This window comes from Mus caroli, chromosome 12 (assembly GCF_900094665.2).
Source record: "Mus caroli chromosome 12, CAROLI_EIJ_v1.1, whole genome shotgun sequence".
NCBI classification, from domain to species: domain Eukaryota; kingdom Metazoa; phylum Chordata; class Mammalia; order Rodentia; family Muridae; genus Mus; species Mus caroli.
The window spans coordinates 64,633,289-64,652,036 of NC_034581.1; the positions used below are offsets into that span (position 1 = coordinate 64,633,289).

Consider the following 18,748-nt stretch of genomic DNA (forward strand, 5'->3'; position numbering starts at 1 on the left):
ACTTCTAATCAAAGAATCAAAATTTATAACCTCTGATATCCTTTCTTAAATGTTACATAGAAGCCCAATAGTGTAAGAAAACCACAATACTTTTTTGGGGTGGGGGGTAGGGGAAGCTGATATGCTACTAGTGGTAAACACCCAAGTAACGGTGGAGTAGGGAAAATGGCAGCCCCCACTCTGGCCTGCCTCAAGCCCTGGGCCTGAGTCCCACTTTGGAACCCCCTCTCCCTTGCTTATTCCTCAGTCCCTGTGGTGTCCAGTCCTTTAGCCCAAAGGTCCCCCCACACCCCACCTCTGCCTTTGTTGCTCTCTGTGTTCCCCTGATCTCAGCACTTCTCCCTCAGTAGGCAATCCCGCTTGCCCACGTAAGTGGGATGTGTTGATAACGAGGTTACAATTGAGTGGGTGGGGTAGGCCGAGGGCTGGCTGTCAATCCCAGGGTTACCTGAGCCAGGAGTAAACTTATGGGAATTGGAGACGAGGGACTGAAGTGCCAAAATATGGGGGATACTTCCCGTCCCATCCCCATCCTGCATATCAAGCTAAGATATGAAGGAAAAAAAATCACTACTACAAGTCATGACACTTAGGTTTCCAACAGCACCTGAGCTAGCAAATACAGTGGCTACTAAGGTAATACAGTTAAAAGAAGAGCAACCAATGGACACTTCCAGTGTTAATCACACAGAACAATACAAGACAATAGAGGCAAACCTACCACAGAACACAGCAGAAAGACCTGATGACATGTTTTAGACAGCGTTGGCAGTGTATGCTGATCTTGATTAAAGAGCAATTGATGATCTAGGAATTTAATAAAGAAGGAGCTGTCTGTACTACACCAGTTCAAGGAAACACAAGGTAGCTCATGAACTATCTTGTATTCAGGGGGAAAAGATCATCTGTGGTGTAAGTACAAAGCAAAAGGCTTCCTCCACCACTTTATACAAAGTGGAGGGCTGGAGAGATGGCTTAGAGGTTAAGAGCACCAACTGCTCTTTCAGAGGTCCTGAGTTCAATTCCCAGCAACCACATGGTGGCTCACAACCATCTAATGGGATCTGAAGCTCTCTTCTGAAGTGTCTGAAGTGTGCTCACATACATAAGATAAATTAAAAAAGAAAAACAAAAGTAGAGTGGTGAAGATCTACAAGCAGAGAGCAGGAAAAGGTGCAAGAGTGCTTGGGAGGACAGGCTATATTCTGGATATAACCCTGGGACAGAGGAAGTACGGTCTTCCACCAGACAGTGTGTATTCAGCTGTGGGACCTGGAACTGAAACAGAGATCTTCTTGGGTAAAAATCCCATGAGACTTGTATGAGGATGCATTGGTGCCCCTTTGCAAGAAGGCTGGTCCTATCTGGGATCTTTGTCTCATGGTGGAGCCAGTCTCCGGTCAGAACCAAGGCTATGCATCTATCATCGCCTGTGGGAAGGAAGCTGCCTAGGAAGCAGGTAAATAAGCTGTGTAAGGTCTATGAAATCTGTCCTGGCATGTGTATTTCTGTGGCAAACAACAGACTTTATTCGATCCATTACAACACTCTGGACTCGGGTTTACCTGAGGGTTTGGTGGACGCTATTCTCTACCATTAATCAATGACAACAAGAGGAGTGAGGGCACTAGTTCTGCGTTCTTGAAAAGGAAGATCACAAGTCAGCAGCACGTGCCAGATGCTGGCTGATGGTGGAAAAGTCAAGTGTGGGAAGTGTACTTACAGTGGTGGTGCTTGAACAGGGATGGCCCCCGTGACTCACAGATGTGAATGTTTGCTCACCAGGGAGTGACACTATTAGGAGGTGTGGGCTTGGAGAAAGTCTATCACTGGGGGTGGGCTTTAAAGTTTCAGATGCTCAAGCCAGGCCATTGTCTCTTTTCCAACTGCTTGCCTATCCAGATTAGAATTCCCAGCTACCTCTCCAGCACCGTGCCTGCCTGTACAACACCAAGCTTCTCGCCATGACAGTAATAGACTAAATGTCTGGACTGTAAGCCAGCCCCCATTAAATGTTTTCTTTTTTTATGAGAGTTGTCATGGTCATGATGTCTCTTCACACAACTGAAACCCTAATTAAGACACAGTTGAACGGGCTGACCCTGTGGAAGAGCCAAATCCAGAAAGCATGGTTAGGATAAAAGTTTTATTTTTAAGAAACTTGGCTACTACAGTGACAGAGGAAATATTGGAAAAGTCATTTTTTGAGTTTAGAAAACTAGAGCAAGTAAAGAAGTCGAAAGATTATGCTTTTGTTCATTTTGGAGACAGAAAAGCTGCTATTAAGGCTATGGATGAGATGAATGGAAAAGAAACAGATGGAGAAGAAACTGAAATTGTCTTAGCTAAGCCACTAGACAAGAAAAGAGTGCCAAGCTGCTCAACAGGCTTCCAGAAGCACTGCATATGAAGATTACGATCACCCTCCTCCCCAAATGAGAGGCCATGGTGGAGGGAGAGGTGGATATGGCTACCCTCCAGATTACTCAGATTATAATTACGAGGTATTATAGTGACTGCCATGGTTGTGATTATCACAAGTATCGTGGAGTCTATGCTGATGGCTATGCAGTGAGAGGAAGAGAAGGGAGAGGATGAGGTATTTACCACCACCAAGAGAGCAGAGACCACTACCTCTAAGAGGCAGAGCTGGCAACTCACAGATGGGGCATATCTGGGACCACTGAGAGTCTCAAGGAGCGGCAGAGGGGGGTCTTGCAGAATACTAGGGAGGCCATGGTCCTTTGGAACTCAAGGCAATTGGGGGGGTGATGTAGGAGACAAGAAAAGAGCAGATGGGTAGAACCTGCCTAATTCCAAGTGTCATGAGGCCAACAACCAACAGAAAGGGGTTCCTAATCCATAGACCAGCAGCAGTCTCAACAAAGTGGTAACTATTCTGGTAATTATGGTTACAATAATGACATCCAAGAATTTTATCAGATATTTAGAAGCAACAGTGGAAATAGACAAGGGCTTGAAAATGATTCTAGCAAGGTATGATTGGCTCTAGATCTACATTTTTCAAAACAAAATTAGTGTAACTGTTTCATCTGTAAGTAGTTTGTTGCCATTTGAATTCAGAAATCAAATCATTAAAGAAGTCACTATTGTCTATACACTCAGGCTTTCTATTGTTCTTTTCATAAATACTATTGGACATCACGGGTGTACAGAGTGTCTTTGTCCTGGAGTCACTGGTTTTTCTGTATGAAAATAAGCTATGGCTGTATGTTTTACATTCCTAGAAGCAGGCTTCCTGGGTTTTTAGGTTGTTGTAACTTTCACAACCTTTTTGAAATCTTCCCTACAAAATTGGTTTGGCTTACATGTCAAAGTCTCGACAATTTGTTCTGTGATGTGACTGTTTTTCCAATTTCTTGTTCATGTAAAAATTTCAACAAAATTCAAAATCTATTTAAAAAAGAAAGAGCTGGGCGTAGTGACACACGCCTTTGATCCCAGCACTCGGCAGGCAGAGGCAGGCAGATTTCTGAGTTCGAGGCCAGCCTGGTCTACAAAGTAAGTTCCAGGACAGCCAGGGCTACACAGAGAAACCCTGTCTCGAAAAACAAAACAAAACAAAACAAAACAAAACAAAACAAAACAAAACAAGGAAGGAAGGAAGGAAGGAAGGAAGAAAGAAAGAAAGAAAGAAAGAAAGAAAGAAAGAAAGAAAGAAATAGAGAGAAAGAAAGAAAGACAAGCAACTAACAACAAACCCAAGTTAATCACTTCTGTATTTTAAGACATGCTTTTCTGGCTGGTATACATTCTTTTAAAAGACAGTTTCAATGGTGATAGAAAGTTGGGCCTTAGTTGTAACTTTAACTATGCAAAGCTTAAATTAGAAGCACAGATTTCTGCAAAAAACTTGTAATTTGCTAATATATATATTGGAAAGGGCTATAGCTTTTCTTAAAAAAAAAAAAAAAAACCAAAATGATGTTTTTCTTCCTCCTGTTGACTGGAAGGTGAGGTTGGGATATGCAGCACAGCAGGACCCTGCACTATCCCAGGTTAGGAAAACAACTGGGAGTTGACTAGAGCCTATTTTAAATCAGAGAGAATTACAAAGGATCAAGTATCAATTAGCTCTAACAGCCTGTGTAAGCTGAGCAGGGAGGGGGACTTACTTACACTGTGAGATGCTTGGAGAGGGTGTTATGCAAAGTGCTCAACACCTGCAGGCTCAAGTGAATTCTGGGAAACCAAACTCAGCTATTTCAGACAAAATTAAACTGAGCCTGCCTCTAAACATAAAAGACATATAAATATTAAAAACAAAAATAGGTCACTGCTCTCTTAACCAGCATTAAAATAAGGTCTAGATTATACCATGGTTAACAAACAGTTCAGTTTAAGATTATCTGTGTGTACATCTCTGTCTCTGTCTGCCTCTTTGTCTTTCTCTCTGTGTATGTGTGCATGTGCATGGATACACCCATGAGGCCTGGAGAGGGTATCTGACCCCCTGGAGGTGGAGTTACAGGTCACTGTAAGACACTGATGGAGGTGCTAGGTTAGGTTATGTAGTGCAGGAAGACTCCTATGCCAAATTAGGAAAACGTCTAAACTCAGGTCCTCTGAAAAAGCAGCAAATGTTCTTGATGACTGAGCAATGCATCTCTCCAACCCCAGCAATTTAAAGATAACATAAAAATTGCACTAAATTTTCAACAGTTTTTAATAAGTGGGTTCAAAAATGACATAGTAATTGATATCATATGCTCTGGGGTCAAATATGCCTGTGTTTTTTGCTTTTGTTTTGTTGTAGTTTTGAGACAAGTTCTATCTAAGAGTCTATGTAGACCAGGCTGGCCTTGAACTCACAGAGTTCCTCTACCTGTCTCAGTTTCTCAAGTTCTATGATTAAAAGTCTGCTTGACCATGCCAGCCTATGTTTTAAATTCAATTTAGCCATCTACAATTTGTATGAAATGTGGGTAGAATTGTCTTTACTTCTCTAAACCTCCTTATGTAAGGAACAAATAAACTCTTAGCAATCCCAAAATTGAATGAACAAATATAAGTCGTACGTTCTGTGTAAAGACTATACCATATAATCAAACAGCTATTTATATTACTAAGTGAACTAGAGGGTGCTGAGTCTCTCCTGCCTAACATGTACAGAGCCGCTGAGAGAAACAATCATTTGGAAAAATGCCTTGTAAATCATCAAAACTCTACAATAATACAAGGGTGAGTGAGATAAAGTTACCTCTCAGATCTGTTTGTAAAGACCACGACTATAAGACAGCAAACCATAACCATGGCCTTACATCTCCATGAAGCCATTCAATAGAAGCTGACTAAGTGCCATTAAATGTAACCATTGGAAAAAGTTTCAAGGTTGAATCACTAAATATAAAAATGTAAAATGTTTATAGCAATACACCAATAATGCCATCTTTGTAGGTGGTAACTCCAAAATGTATTCTCATGATTTTAATGATTCTAAGAAATATACCACTACCTGCCAGAACCAACAAACTGGATTAGACCAGACGACCCCAGGCAGTGTCTATCAGTGTGCGTATAACATCTGACCCCTTGTCCTCAGTTCTTGCACCTTAAACATTATAAGTAAATGCTTTTCTACTATTAAGCTAATAGGGTTTTATATTTACTTGAAGTACAGTGTCTATTTATACTTACAGCAATCGCAATTGGTTAATCAAGTTTCAAGTGCTCAACAGCCACATATGACAACTGACTACATTATTAAATAGATAGCATAAGACTTAAATATCATTCAAAACAAAACAGCCCAAAGAATTACTGGCTTATTTATTAAAAAGCTACCATGCTTTGTTGCATTCCAACTTTTACCTCAGCAAGAAACAACAAAAAAATCATGCCTGAAGTTGAATAAAAACAGTAAGATAATGTCAAAATTTCAAAGTATACTCTGACTTAATAGGAGGTGGGCCTGACATGGGAATTTAAAATGAAGAGACAGGTGTTGTATTAGCCTCAACTTCTGACTAGCTACAAAAACATTCTGACATCTCTTCTAATTGGAATCTGATCACAAAGATACATTTGTTTCAAGTTGCTCAAAGAGAAGATACTTTAAAACTTATTAAAATTATTAATTGTTAAAACAGATTTAGGATAAATATAAATTTTGAGAAATCACTTTAAAATCTCAAGCTTCAAGATGCTTATCACCTTCAAAAAATGTGAGATCAAAATCTAACACAGGATACTCTCAAAACAGATAGCTGGAAATGAAGCCACTCCTTTACCTCGGAGCACAGGGGTGCCTGTACTGAGCCCTTTTATTGGTGTGATCCACGTAATAGGTTCCAAATTCTGATGACTCCACTCGTTCCCAGCCAGGAGGAAGTCCTTCTCGTTCAAGAGGATGACTCCAGTGAGTGGTGTTTGTGTTATGATCTATGTAGTATTTTCTCCCTCTCATTGTCCAGTCCACAGACCAGCCAGGAGGAAGGGGTAAATCTTCAGATCCATGGTTAGTTAAATTCCCTAAAGATGTAGCCGTGACTCTCCCAATACCTATGGAGAAAAGGAAATGGAGCAAGTACTTGAATACCTGTTAGATCTCATTACTGTGTCAGTGTAAAACGGCCACAAAATCACACTACTATTAAAGCAGAAAGGAAGAGCTAAAATTTGAAACAAATATGAGTTTTAGCTTGTTTGAATTTTCTATCACTGAGGCACAGAAACACTTAAATATTTATACTGCTAAAGAAAAAGTGAAGAAAGAAAAAAAATCTCAGTCAAGATTTAAGATTTGACATTTCATCTAAAACAAAACAAAACAAAAAGTAAACTTGTAAAACCACTCCCAATTTATAACTTTTTAAAAAAAATCTAGCTGTGTCCTAGAATTAAGTAATATTATCAAGGCAGGTTATATAGTCAACATGCAAAAATATACACCAAATAGCCACATGCTGACCACAAGCAGAAATAAAGTTAATGAATAACAACACTTATAATGGCTCTAAAAATCAAAAAGCCACGTTTCCAACTATCTGAAGTATACATTTTAAAATATATACTATATATTTAATATATTTGGCTAAGCAACATGTTTAACTTTAAGAAATAACTTTCATTTTCAACTCGCTTGAAATTACACTGACAATCCTAAACTGACTGAAATGTCAGAATCCCCTGCTTCTGAGAAGAGCAGTGTTTTCTATCGGTCATTTCAGTATCTATGCAAACAGCAATGACAAAAAGTAATTCAGAAGAAACATTACGATCAAGGCAAACGCTTCTACTCAAACTATGACATTTTAAAGGAGGAAATGGTAAATTTATAAACAAATACAGGTTATTGGCAGGTGGTTTAAAAACAGTATTCACTTAATATACAACATACAAATGGTAAATGCAAAAAGCTAGTTACTACAGCATAGTCTTATAGAAAGGCTAGCAAGAAACCAATCTTGACATTGTAGGTGATTATGCTATTGGATGCAGAGCAGAGCAGAGCAGAGCAGAGCAGAGCAGAGCAGAGCAGAGCAGAGCAGAGCAGAGCAGAGCAGAGCAGAATTCTGGACTAGGGAGCTGTACACATAAAGATGCTCACTACTTTCCACCCTGAGTAAGAGTAAGAGAGAAAGCCAGGCAGGCAGGGCAACTCTCGCCTGTAATCCCAGCACTTGAGAGACTGTGGAAGAAAGAATGCCACAAATTAGAAGCTATCCTAGGCTAGCTAGTGAGTTCTAAGCCAGCCTGAGCTAGAGAGAGACCCTGTCTCAAACCCCACCCCACCCCACCCCAAACAAGGAGCGAAAAAAGTGCAGGTAACATGCTTCCTGTATATAATTATACTTAAAATAGTCCCGTGCTCCACCATTCCAGACTTCCTGGTATTCACCTGTCTGTGAGCAATAATTTATGACAGAAAGGATGATGTGTGATTTCTGGTAGTAAGATACGAAAGGCCATGCAGCTCTGTCCTTAGCAAGCTCACGTGCTTCCCCTGAATTACTCGGGGGAAAGCCAGCTGTTCTAATGTCATAAATAGTGCATCTGATGAGGAACTGAGGCCTCCAGCTAAAATTAAACTCTCTTGCTAACAGCTTTGGGAGTGCTCTCTAAACTATGTGCATCTAAAGAAGTAGCTCTGACTGCCCTGGTGAAACACTGACATAACTGAAACATGAACGAGAGGCCTCCAGTTAGAAAAAGCGAGCTGGGTACAACCACTCTGGAAGTCAGTCTGGCGGTCCCTCAGGAAATAATTGGACATAGTTCTACCGGAAGATCCGGCAATACCTCTCCTGGGCATATACCCGGAAGATGCTCCAACTTGTAATAAGGACACATGCTCCACTATGTTCAACAGAGGAATGGATACAGAAAATGTGGTACATTTACACAATGGAGTACTACTCAGCTATTAAAAACAATGAATTCATGAAATTCTTAGGCAAATGGATGGATCTGGAGGATATCATCCTGAGTGAGGTAACCCAATCACAAAAGAACACACATGATATGCACTTACTAATAAGTGGGTATTAGCCCAGAAGCTCAGAATACCCAAGATACAATTTGCAAAACACATGAAGACCAAAGTGTGGATACTTCAATCCTTAGAAGGGGGAACAAAATACCCATGGAAGGAGTTACAGAGACAAAGTTGGGAGCAGAGACTGAAGGACTGACCATCTGGAAACTGTCCCACCTGGGGATCGACCCCATAAACAACCACCAAACCCAGACACTATTGCAGATGCCAACATGATCTTGCTGACAGGAGCCTGATATAGCTGTCTCCTGAGAGGCTCTGCCAGTGCCTGACTAATACGGAAGTGTATGCTCACAGTCATCCATTGGATGGAGCACAGGGTCCCCAGTGAAGAAGCTAGAGAAAGTACCCAAGGAGCTGAAGGGGTTTGCAGGCCCCTAGGAGGAGCAACAATATGAACTAACCAGTAACCCCAGAGCTCCCTGGGACTAAACCATCAATCAAGGAAAACACATGGAGGGAATTGAGGCTCCAGCTGCATATGCAGCAGAGGATGACCTAGTTGGTCATCATTGGAAGAAGAGGCCCTTGGTCCTGTGAAGGTTCTATGTTCCAGAATAGGGGAATGCCAGGGACTGGAAGCAGGAGTAGGTGGGTTGGTGAGCATGGGGAGGGGAGAATGGATAGAGGTTTTCGAAGGAAAAACTAGGAAAGGGGATAACATTTAAAATGTAAAACGTAAATAAAGAAAATGTCTAATAAAACAAACACACACAAAAAGGAAACAACCAGCTGAATTGCTTCTGACATCCTATTCACATAAACTCAAATGTCTGCTATGTCATTGAGTTTAGAGTAGCATACAAAAGAAAATCAACAGAGATGAGGAAAAACCGTATGTACACATACATGTATTTATTCTTATTTTCATAAAATGATGAAATATAAGAATACAACAAAAATCAATGAAACTGATGATTTACAGAAGGAACGAGATAATGATAGAAATGATTTTGTTTCCCTAGATCGGCCAGAACTATGCAGTCCAGGCTCATCTCATATCTCAAACTCACAGAAATCTGCCTGCCTCTGCCTCCAGAGTTCTGGGAGTAAAGACACAAGACACCACGAATAGCATCTTAACACATATGCTTGTAGAGGTCCAAAGAGGCCTACGGCTTAGACCAGGCACCTTTTCAAAATCATTTGCTCTCTGAACACTTTTTGGGACAATGTCTCTCAATGAATATAAAGCTCATCAATTGAGCGAGGCTGGCTAGCCAAGGAGCTTCAGAAATTGATCCATCTATCTCTGCCTCACAGCAGAAGCACGGTACCATTCCTGGCAAGGTTCCAGGGATCTGAACTCAGGCCCTCATGCTTGCTCAGCTGATACTCTACTGACTGAGGGATCTCCCCAGACCTTGTGCGCTCTTTCTAAATGTGACTGGGATGATGTTCTAAAGTCTGCCTTTATAATAAAAACTACGTCCTACTGCTCTACATAGAAGACACTAGTAGAAACTTACAGTATTTCCTCAATTTTATTTTACAAATCGGAACTCTAAAGCAAATTTCAGTCTTGTATTTCATTTCTTCATATTTAAGAATGGGAAGTTAAGGACGAAAAGAATTACAGGTTGAGTATCCCTTATGCAGATGCTTATGACCACGGTGCTTTGGATTTTGAAATTGATGTGTGTGTAATTTACTGGCAAACACACCAAATCTGAACATCAAATTCATGTATGTTTTACATTTCTCTTATAAAAACAGCCTGAAGATAATTTCATATAGTATTTTCAGTATAGCTGCCATTCTGACAATGAACTATGAACTATTACAATAATCCCAGCACTAGGAAGACAGAGGCAGGAGAATCATTGCAAATCTGAAACTAGTCTGGGCCACACAGTGAATTGCAGACTACCCTTAACTATACAGTGAGACTGTATCTTAAAACATATACACACATGCATATGCATATACAAGGTTTGAAAAACTGCCTTGATGTGATGTCATGGACATGCTCAAAAAATTTGGATTTTGGAGTGTTTCACAGATCAGATTTCTGGAGTTGGGATATTCAATCTATTTGAGCTGTCAGTGAAAAGTGAAAGTAAGGGCAAAGAACTGAATAAATTAGCTACACCCGCAGTTCTTAACCTGTGGGTTATGACTTTGGTGGTCGAATAACCTTTTCACAGGGGTTGCCTAAGACCATCAGAAAACACAGATATTTATATTATCATTCTTAACAGAAGCAAAATTATAGTTACGAAGTAGTAATGAAAATAATGTTATGGCCAGGGGTCAGCACACAAGGTACTGTATGAAAGGCTCACAGCACTAGAGGGTTGAGGACCACGTATCTATAAAAATAATAAACACAGCTATTGTTTCTGCTCTCCTTCAGCTAAGGGACTGTGTCATCAGTCTCCAGATGAACTGACTCACTCAGTCATTTACCTTATTAAGCATGTCCTTTGTCTAAGGTGCTATGTTCATCACAGCTGACACCTTCTCCCTTCTCTCTCCACCCCTATTAGGAACCTAGTTCTATGAATTTGGATGTCCCACTTTCCTCTGTCCCTTCTAAATCCTGAAGCACATCTTCATTAACTTGCTTTATTAAAATGGTAACCACTGGGGGCTGGAGAGATGGCTCAGAGGTTAAGAACACTTGCTGGGGCTACCCGCCTCCATCCATGCCCTCAATCCCCCCCATCCCCAGGTGTGGGGGCTGAGCCCCGGGGTCAGGGAGACCCCGACGAGCCTGACAGGGTCACCATTTGCAGCGCGACATGGCAGGAGCTGGAGGAGGGAATGATATTCAGAGGTTTTATTCTCAGGTGAAAGGAGCAGTAGATGATGACGTAGCAGAAGCAGATATAATTTCTACAGTAGAGTTTAATCATTCTGGAGAATTACTAGCCACAGGAGATAAAGGTGGGAGAGCTGTCATCTTTCAACAAGAGCAGGAGCGCCTTTGACCTGAGGATCTCAAAGTGCTTTAGAAACACGAATGAATTAATCCTCACAACACCCAGTGAGAACAAAATCCAGTCTCACAGCAGAGGAGAATACAATGTTTACAGCACCTTCCAGAGCCACGAGCCAGAATTTGACTACTTGAAAAGCTTAGAAATAGAAGAGAAGATCAACAAAATTAGATGGTTACCCCAGAAAAATGCTGCCCAGTTTTTATTGTCTACCAACGATAAAACAATAAAATTATGGAAAATCAGTTAAAGAGACAAAAGAGACCAGAAGGCTATAACTTGAAAGAGGAAGATGGAAGATATAGAGATCCTACTACAGTCACTACGCTTCGGGTGCCCGTATTTAGGCCCATGGATCTAATGGTGGAAGCCAGTCCACAGAGAATATTTGCCAACACCCACACTTATCACATCAACTCAATTTCTATCAATAGTGATCATGAAACCTACTTATCAGCAGATGATTTGTTAATTAATCTCTGGCATCTGGAAATTTAATATTGTGGATATCAAGCCTGGCAATGTGGAAGATCTCACGGAGGTGCTCACAGCTGCAGAATTTCACCCCAACAGCTGTCACACGTTTGTGTATACAGCAGCAGTAAAGGGACCATTGGTTATGTGACATGAGGGCATCTGCGCTTTGTGACAGGCATTCTAAACTGTTTGAAGAACCTGAAGATCCCAGCAACACGTCAATTTTTTTTAAAAAATAATCTCCTCTATTTCTGATGTAAAATTCAGCCATAGTGGTCATTATATGATGACTAGAAACTATTTGTTGGTCAAAATTTGGGACTTGAATATGGAAAACAGGCCCGTGGAGACATAGCAGGTACCTGAATACCTCAGAAGTAAACTTTGCTCACTGTATGGAAACGACTGCATATTTGACAGATTTGAATGTTGGTGGAATGGGTCTGACAGTGTTGTCATGACTGGACCCTACAATCATTTCTTCAGAATGTTTGACAGGAACACAAAGCGGGATATAACTCTAGAAACATCACGAGAGAACAATAAGTCTCACACAGTTTGGAAGCCACGCAGAGTCTGTGCAAGCAGCAAGCGAAAGAAAGATGAAATAAGTGTTGACAGCCTAGACTTCAACAAGAAAATCCTTCATACAGCCTGGCATCCCAAGGAAAACATCATTGCTGTAGCGACTACAAACAATCTGTATATATTTCAAGACAAAGTGAATTAGGCTGGCTTTCTCTGCAGAGGAGCCACATCCTGCTTAGGGAGATAGTTGAATCTAGCATTCATACCTATAAGAGAGCGGTCCACTGTGGCGCCCCTTTCCAGTGTTTGACAGTGTGCCATTCAACAACACATTTGATAGCCTCATGGAGAAAGCTGTGTGGCTGCATCCCAGGCTGTTTTTCGTGTCTGCTAGCCATTTAGGGAAGGGAAGGGCACTTTTGATTTAATGACTTCTTGCACCATCTTGCCTGGGGGACTGGACTGGACTGTGTCAGCATTGATGTACTCCATTTTTTATGCCTTCCATTGTGACGACATCAAACACAGTGAACACTTCAGTCATGGTATGGAATTTGTGTATCCTCGTTACTGTATCATTTGTGGGGTACAACCCTCCCCTCTTTTTTAAATTAAATACAGCTCATTCTAAAAAAAAAAAAAAAAGAAGAACACTTGCTGGTCTTGCAGAGGACATGGGTTCTGTTCCCATATGGCAGCTTACGAGTGCTTACAACTCCACTTCAGAGGATCCGATGCTCTTTTAGTACTTGAGCACAGTGCCCACACATTGCATGCCTAGTGCCTACAGAAGCCAGAAGTGGGCATCGAATTCCCTTGAACTGGAGTTATAGGTTGTGAGCCTCCACATAAATGCTAGGAAGTGAACCCAGTCCTCTGAAACAACAGCCAGTGCTCTTAAGCACAGTGCCATCTCTCCAGGCATTGACCTTGAGCTATGCAATGGCTTATTTCAAGTCTAAACCTTCTGTTGGACCATGAATCTCCATTTCACCTTACTATCGTATTTCTTAAACTACGTAGGAATATAGTCTCTTAAATTTAAGCCACCCCTTCGGTTTGCAGTGGGTATTCCCAATTTTCAACCTCAAATGTCTTTCTTCTGCCTTGTTAATGTCCAGTCCAAGCTCAAAGCCTACTTCAAACTTTCTCTGCTCCTTGGAGTGTGCATTCCTTAAGTAGTCCAGTTACAGTGGTCTTTCTCTGCTCCCTCAACAGTGAGGACTACAAAGTATAACCATTAGTTGTTCCAGGACTATTAAGTGTATGCTGGTTTTGTCTCACTAAATAAGGTATCCCAAGAGGATCAAGAAAAGGCTAAACATATAATTAATATTTAATAAAAGCAAACTTCATGGCTGATACAGTTATGTTCCAAACTGTTAAGTCAGTTTATTAGAAGCTGTGGCCACTAAAAAGCAAACCAACCTCACACATTTATCTTTACCCTGCCAAATTTAAAGCCTAACAGTTACTAAACAGGATAAAAGTTCTCTTTTTAGCTTCTACCAGTTCATCTACAGTAATGGCCATTTTAGAAATTAAGTGGAGCTGCACCATTCCTTAACCCCCACCTCGGAGGAGCACTTCCAGGTCAAGGGGAAAGGAAGGGCCGGGGTTTCCTGCCTGTTACAAAAAAAGGCGTGTCTCACACAAAGTTAGCATATGCTCAGTCTTTTTAACCAACCCAGGGAATAGTAATTGCCTACAAAAAGCCAAAAATATAACATAGAGGACAGACACAAGAATTCTGTTCTTCATTTTAAGTTAAAAACTACTAGCAAGCAGGAGGAAGCAAGAAGTGCAAAATGGAAAACTCCCTCTTAGAGTATATTTGGTTTTGTTTTGCTTTTTTTGCTTTCCAAGAAAATCCTCAGGTCACCTTTTAAATTAAAATATCAGTATGAATAAACCAGTGTGCTGTTTATTATATGAAGTTACCTGAAGTGTGCCTCCCCTGACTCTGTGGCAGTCTTTGGAAGAGATCATGGTTGTATTCATAATATCTGTAGTCCTCTTGTGCGCGATCTCCAAGTGGCCGCCTTCTCTGACCATCAAAAAAGTGATCTGAGTACAAGAAGCGGGAGCCAGAGTCTCCATTCTCACCAGCAAAACTAACTTCTGTCAAAAATGACTGTGATGAGCCACACTCTCGAGGGACATCTGCTAGGCTCCTGACAAGGTAAGAAGGGGCAGACAATCTGTGGCTTTCTCTTCTCATTACTTCATGAGGCGTCCTTTGAATTGCAGTTCTCAGAAAACTCTGGTTTCTTGAAACTATACCATCTCCAGAAGCTGAGAAAGCACTTGCACTTGAATCTGGAAGACAGAGATCAGTCCGTCTGGGAATTGTTGGACCGTGCCGAATAAATGAAGGCATGAGATCTACAATAAAACAAATATAATCACCATTTCATTAAGTCAGTACACTCGTCTAAAGTTATTTATGTCTACTATCCTGAGATCAAAATATCAAACAAAAGGGCATAAGAAAACAAATTTTAAAGTTTAAGACAATACTAGAACTTTAAATGAAGATTATTTTCCCAAGCACATACATTTATAATCTGCTCTAATCTGCAGGTGTAAACTCAGCGACAAACGAATGGATGCTGCATATGGCCATACATGATACAATGTCACTAAGCTGAAAGTAATCTGACAAACCATTCCTTTACCAGCATCATGTATGAGGACAGTTTGGTGTTTTCACTTGATTTAAGTACCACCAAGAATCTTTCTTCACAAACACAGTTTCATTAAAATAAAAAATACGCAAAGTCAGATTTCCTGTAAAAGATTTTTTATTAATTTTTTTTTGTCTTTCTACCAGGAATTACCCAGTTCTAAGCACAATTATCACAACTAGAAAGCAAGACCTTTCAGTGTAGAAACTGAAAAATAAAATCATCTACTTCCAAAGATGCACACAAACCCTGGATCTACTGAAAAAGCCTGGGAAGAATTATAGCTCCTTTAAAAGCAGATAACCCAAACCAAGGTCCTGGCTGCTGAAATCAGAATGTGCAAACAGCTTTCATGTTCTTAGAAAGCAACTACCTTTAAAATATGAAACCTGGATATAGAGCACATTTTCTGAATTCATTAAATCAATGTCACTAAGGGTGTCAGAAGTTAACACTACAATAACTTAATATTGGAATAATTAACTGTCGATGGCACAAATTCTGTATGGAATCATTCACTAAAAGACTCAACAAGTGGCATGACTTCAAATGATGCTTAATAAACTTTATTTGCAGCAAAAAATAAGCTATCACCTAAAAAACAGAAAAACAAGCTCTTAAAAATGGTTTCAGTTACTGACAACTGTGTTGTCTAGCACTCCAACTACTAACAGAACCTGTAAGGCTTGACACATGGTCACAATGGAAAAATATGCTCTCCACCCCTTTCTGCGGGATCCTGGGCAAATACTAGGAACCCCTGTGAGCAGCTTTCCCAATTACAACATGAGGTAATGCTTAATTTAAGTCACACGGTTACTTCCAGTTTCCAAGAAGGAAACTTACACAAGGGGTCCAGCTCCTAGAATGGGAACCAAAGGATTAGCTGACTACCCAAGAATTTTAAAAAAGGAGAATCAAGGCGTTCAAGTTAAAAATTCAAATATTTTAAACGGAGAAGAAAAGCTACGTACGGGAGGGGACAGAACATATGCCGGAAAGAGGGATAAAGTTAGGAACTTGCCTGGTATGGCTGAAATTATTCTGAATACTTTGCTTTTTTAAATTATTATTATTATTATTATTATTATTATTATTATTATTATTTAAATTTTAGGAGCAAAGCCTAATCCAAATACGTTAATGGCTTGTCTACTCTGGGAAATGAAAAGACTCTGAGACTCTGGGTAGTGGCTACAAGTATCAGGTTCTTTGCCTCACAAGTCTGTGTCCCGCTGCAGGACTAAGGAATCTCCATTCTCTCTCTCTCTCTCTCTCTCTCTCTCTCTCTCTCTCTCTCTCTCTCTCTTCTCTGTCTCCGTGTGTGTGTGTGTGTGTGTGTGTGTGTGTGTGTGTGTGTGTGTGTGTTACTTAGGGCGCTGGTAGTGGCTACAAGTATCAAGTATCAGGTTCTTTGCCTGACAAGTTTGTGTCCCGCTGCAGGACTAAGGAATCCACTCTCGAGAGAGAGAGAGAGTGTGTGAGTGTGTGTGTGTGTGTGTGTGTGTGTGTGTGTGTGTGTGTGTGTGTGTCTCGACGAGTGACGCCCGCGATGGTCGCAAACGCCGGGCCAGGACGTACCCAGCAGAGAGGTGCCTGGGTCGAAGCACTTTTTCCCCAACACCAGGGACAGCCATGCATTTCCCAGAGTCGGTCTTCCAGCACCACCCGAGGCTGCGCCGGGTCCCCACCCGCCACCGCCCACGACACTCACTCCGCAGCAGGGGCGACGTCTCCTTCTTCACGTACTTGCCCTGCACCTCGGCCGGCTTAGACACCTCGTTTTTGGTTTTCTTGCGGGACAGCATCCTCGCGGACGACTCCCGCCGCCGCCCCAGCAGCCTCGCTAGGGCCGCGAGCCCGCAGCCCGCCGCCGCCTCCCGGGCCGCCGCCGCCGCCTTCGCCTCGGGTCTCCGCCGCCCGCGCCCGCCCGCAGGCTCCGCCGCATGTTGGCCGCGCTAAGCGCGCCCGCCGCCGCTCAGTCGCAGGGCAGCTCCTCCCGGGAAGTCAGCCGGCTCAACGACGCCGCCCGAGGCCGCCTTGGGACAGGGCCGCGGCCGCCCACCAGGGCCATGGTCCGCCGCCCGGAGCCGCTACCGCTGCGGCCACCGCCTACGTCCGGTAAACTTTCCCCGCGCCGCTGGGAATGCTGGGAAAGCCGACGCGCACGGGCCGCCCCTCCCCCGCCGGGCGCGGACGCGGCTGCATGCGGGGACTCGCGGCGGGCGGGCGGGCGGCTAACGGGCCGGGTGTGGCGACCACCGCGGCCCTCAGTGCGGCTGCGCGGGCCGGCTCCCGCCGCTGGGAGCTCGAGTCCGGGCGGTCCGGAGCCCGCTGGGCGGCGAGCGGCTCTCGCCTAGGACTTGCCGACCGCCCTGCTGCCAGCAACCGCAGCCGCGTGTCCTGGTTGCTGAGGGAAGGCAGCCCTCGGGTGTGCTGGGTTGATGGGGACGCGGGACCGGACGACTGCGAGGGCTACACCTAGTAACATAGATGACTCTTCTGGTGACAGCGTGACTACTGTAAAAACCGAGTCTCCGTTTCTTCTGTCCTCTTATCTCCCCCAACCCTTGGTAGCCCACCCCCTTTTGTGCCCCCCCACCACACCCCCATCCGCACTTTCGGATTAAAAAAGAAGATGGAGTTTCTACAGCTCCTAAAGATAAATTTGACGTTAGTGTATTTATTTCATCATTTTAATATGTATATTTAATAACCACATGCATTCTCTTGCAGTTAAGTCTTAGAATCTTGAAGCCTTTGAGCACCAGAGTTCAGAACTGGGAGTTTTCTATCTAATATATCAGATTCTACTTTGTTCTCTTTAACTCGCTCAGGTACACAGAATAACTTGGAGGATAAGATCGGGACTCACTCCTCTTGACCAAAGTAAGGCTTTCATAATGAAGAGAGTGTGCTTAAAACACAGAAGCAAAACACCAACCTCAGAACAAGACACCAAAACTGCTCTCTTTTTTTTTTTAAGCCATGCACAAAGGAAACATTTAATCAGTTGTCTGTCTCCTGTGCTTTTATGAAATGTTTCCTTGTTAAAGGTCCCTATAATTCTATAACAAATATTTTATTGAGCACCCAGCATCCAAGATGCTGTTTTAGAAGTCTGGGACAACAACAAAGGTCCTGCGGTTATGAGGAAGAGAGATCACAAAAAATAAAACTAGTAAACCATAGTATGTAACACAGTGAGCGCTGAAGGAAGCATAAACAAGAGAGATCCCACAGCTTGGAAAGGGGGACAGATAATGAAGCCAGTGAGAAAGCAATGCTGGAATTAACTTGCTATGCTGCTATCTGGAGTGAGGCCTCAGAAGAGCAAACGCAAGTCACTGCAAGTGGTCATGTTTCTGGCTCATTGTAGGAATAGGAAGAGGGTCACGTAGCTGGAACAGAGAAGAGTAGAGGGAAATGAAGTTCCTTGGTAACTGGCTACCCACCTAGGCCTTTGGAGTAGAGGAGAGACATATTTAATTTGATCACTTTGGATGCTGTGTGAGAGTAGACTGAATGGGAGTGGGGTTTCAAAATAAGGGAAGTGATAAAAAAAAATACTGCTAGCATGCATATGGATAAAGGCA

At 42.4% G+C, this 18,748-nt stretch overlaps 2 protein-coding genes and 2 pseudogenes across 3 annotated transcripts in view; 2 read left to right on the plus strand and 2 right to left on the minus strand.

Annotated features, from left to right (window-relative positions):
• The window catches only part of LOC110307264, a 3,020-nt pseudogene extending 422 nt beyond the window's left edge, over positions 1-2,598 (plus strand).
• Sav1 (salvador family WW domain containing protein 1) overlaps positions 1-17,195 on the minus strand; it is a 22,251-nt gene extending 5,056 nt beyond the window's left edge. Inside the window, exons 1-3 of the mRNA XM_021178706.2 lie at positions 16,867-17,195; positions 14,407-14,850; positions 6,252-6,522 (exon numbers count right to left, since the gene is read on the minus strand). Coding sequence (XP_021034365.1) covers positions 6,252-6,522; positions 14,407-14,850; positions 16,867-16,960 — 809 coding nt within the window. The 5' untranslated portion in view covers positions 16,961-17,195. The remainder of the gene's footprint in view (positions 1-6,251; positions 6,523-14,406; positions 14,851-16,866) is intronic.
• Positions 11,236-12,843, plus strand: LOC110306678 (annotated as a pseudogene). Its single transcript, XR_002379306.2, has one exon. The product of XR_002379306.2 is annotated as a serine/threonine-protein phosphatase 2A 55 kDa regulatory subunit B alpha isoform pseudogene (transcript).
• LOC115032773 lies at positions 17,109-17,643 on the minus strand. The gene is made up of 2 exons (XM_029484391.1): positions 17,520-17,643; positions 17,109-17,453 (listed from the first exon to the last, which is right to left on the minus strand). Exons 1-2 carry the CDS (start codon positions 17,641-17,643, stop codon positions 17,131-17,133), a joined length of 447 nt encoding a protein of 148 aa, XP_029340251.1. The 3' UTR covers positions 17,109-17,130.
• Positions 17,644-18,748: the final 1,105 nt, after the last annotated feature.

Excerpts from the sequence above, each read along its gene's own strand:
- LOC115032773 (XM_029484391.1), bottom strand. The coding sequence starts at position 17,643 with ATGTTACTAGGTGTAGCCCTCGCAGTCGTCCGGTCCCGCGTCCCCATC. Across the intron at positions 17,454-17,519 it reads TGCTGGCAGCAGGGCGGTCG|CGGCGGGAGCCGGCCCGCGC; the intron begins GCAAGTCCTAGG and ends TCGAGCTCCCAG.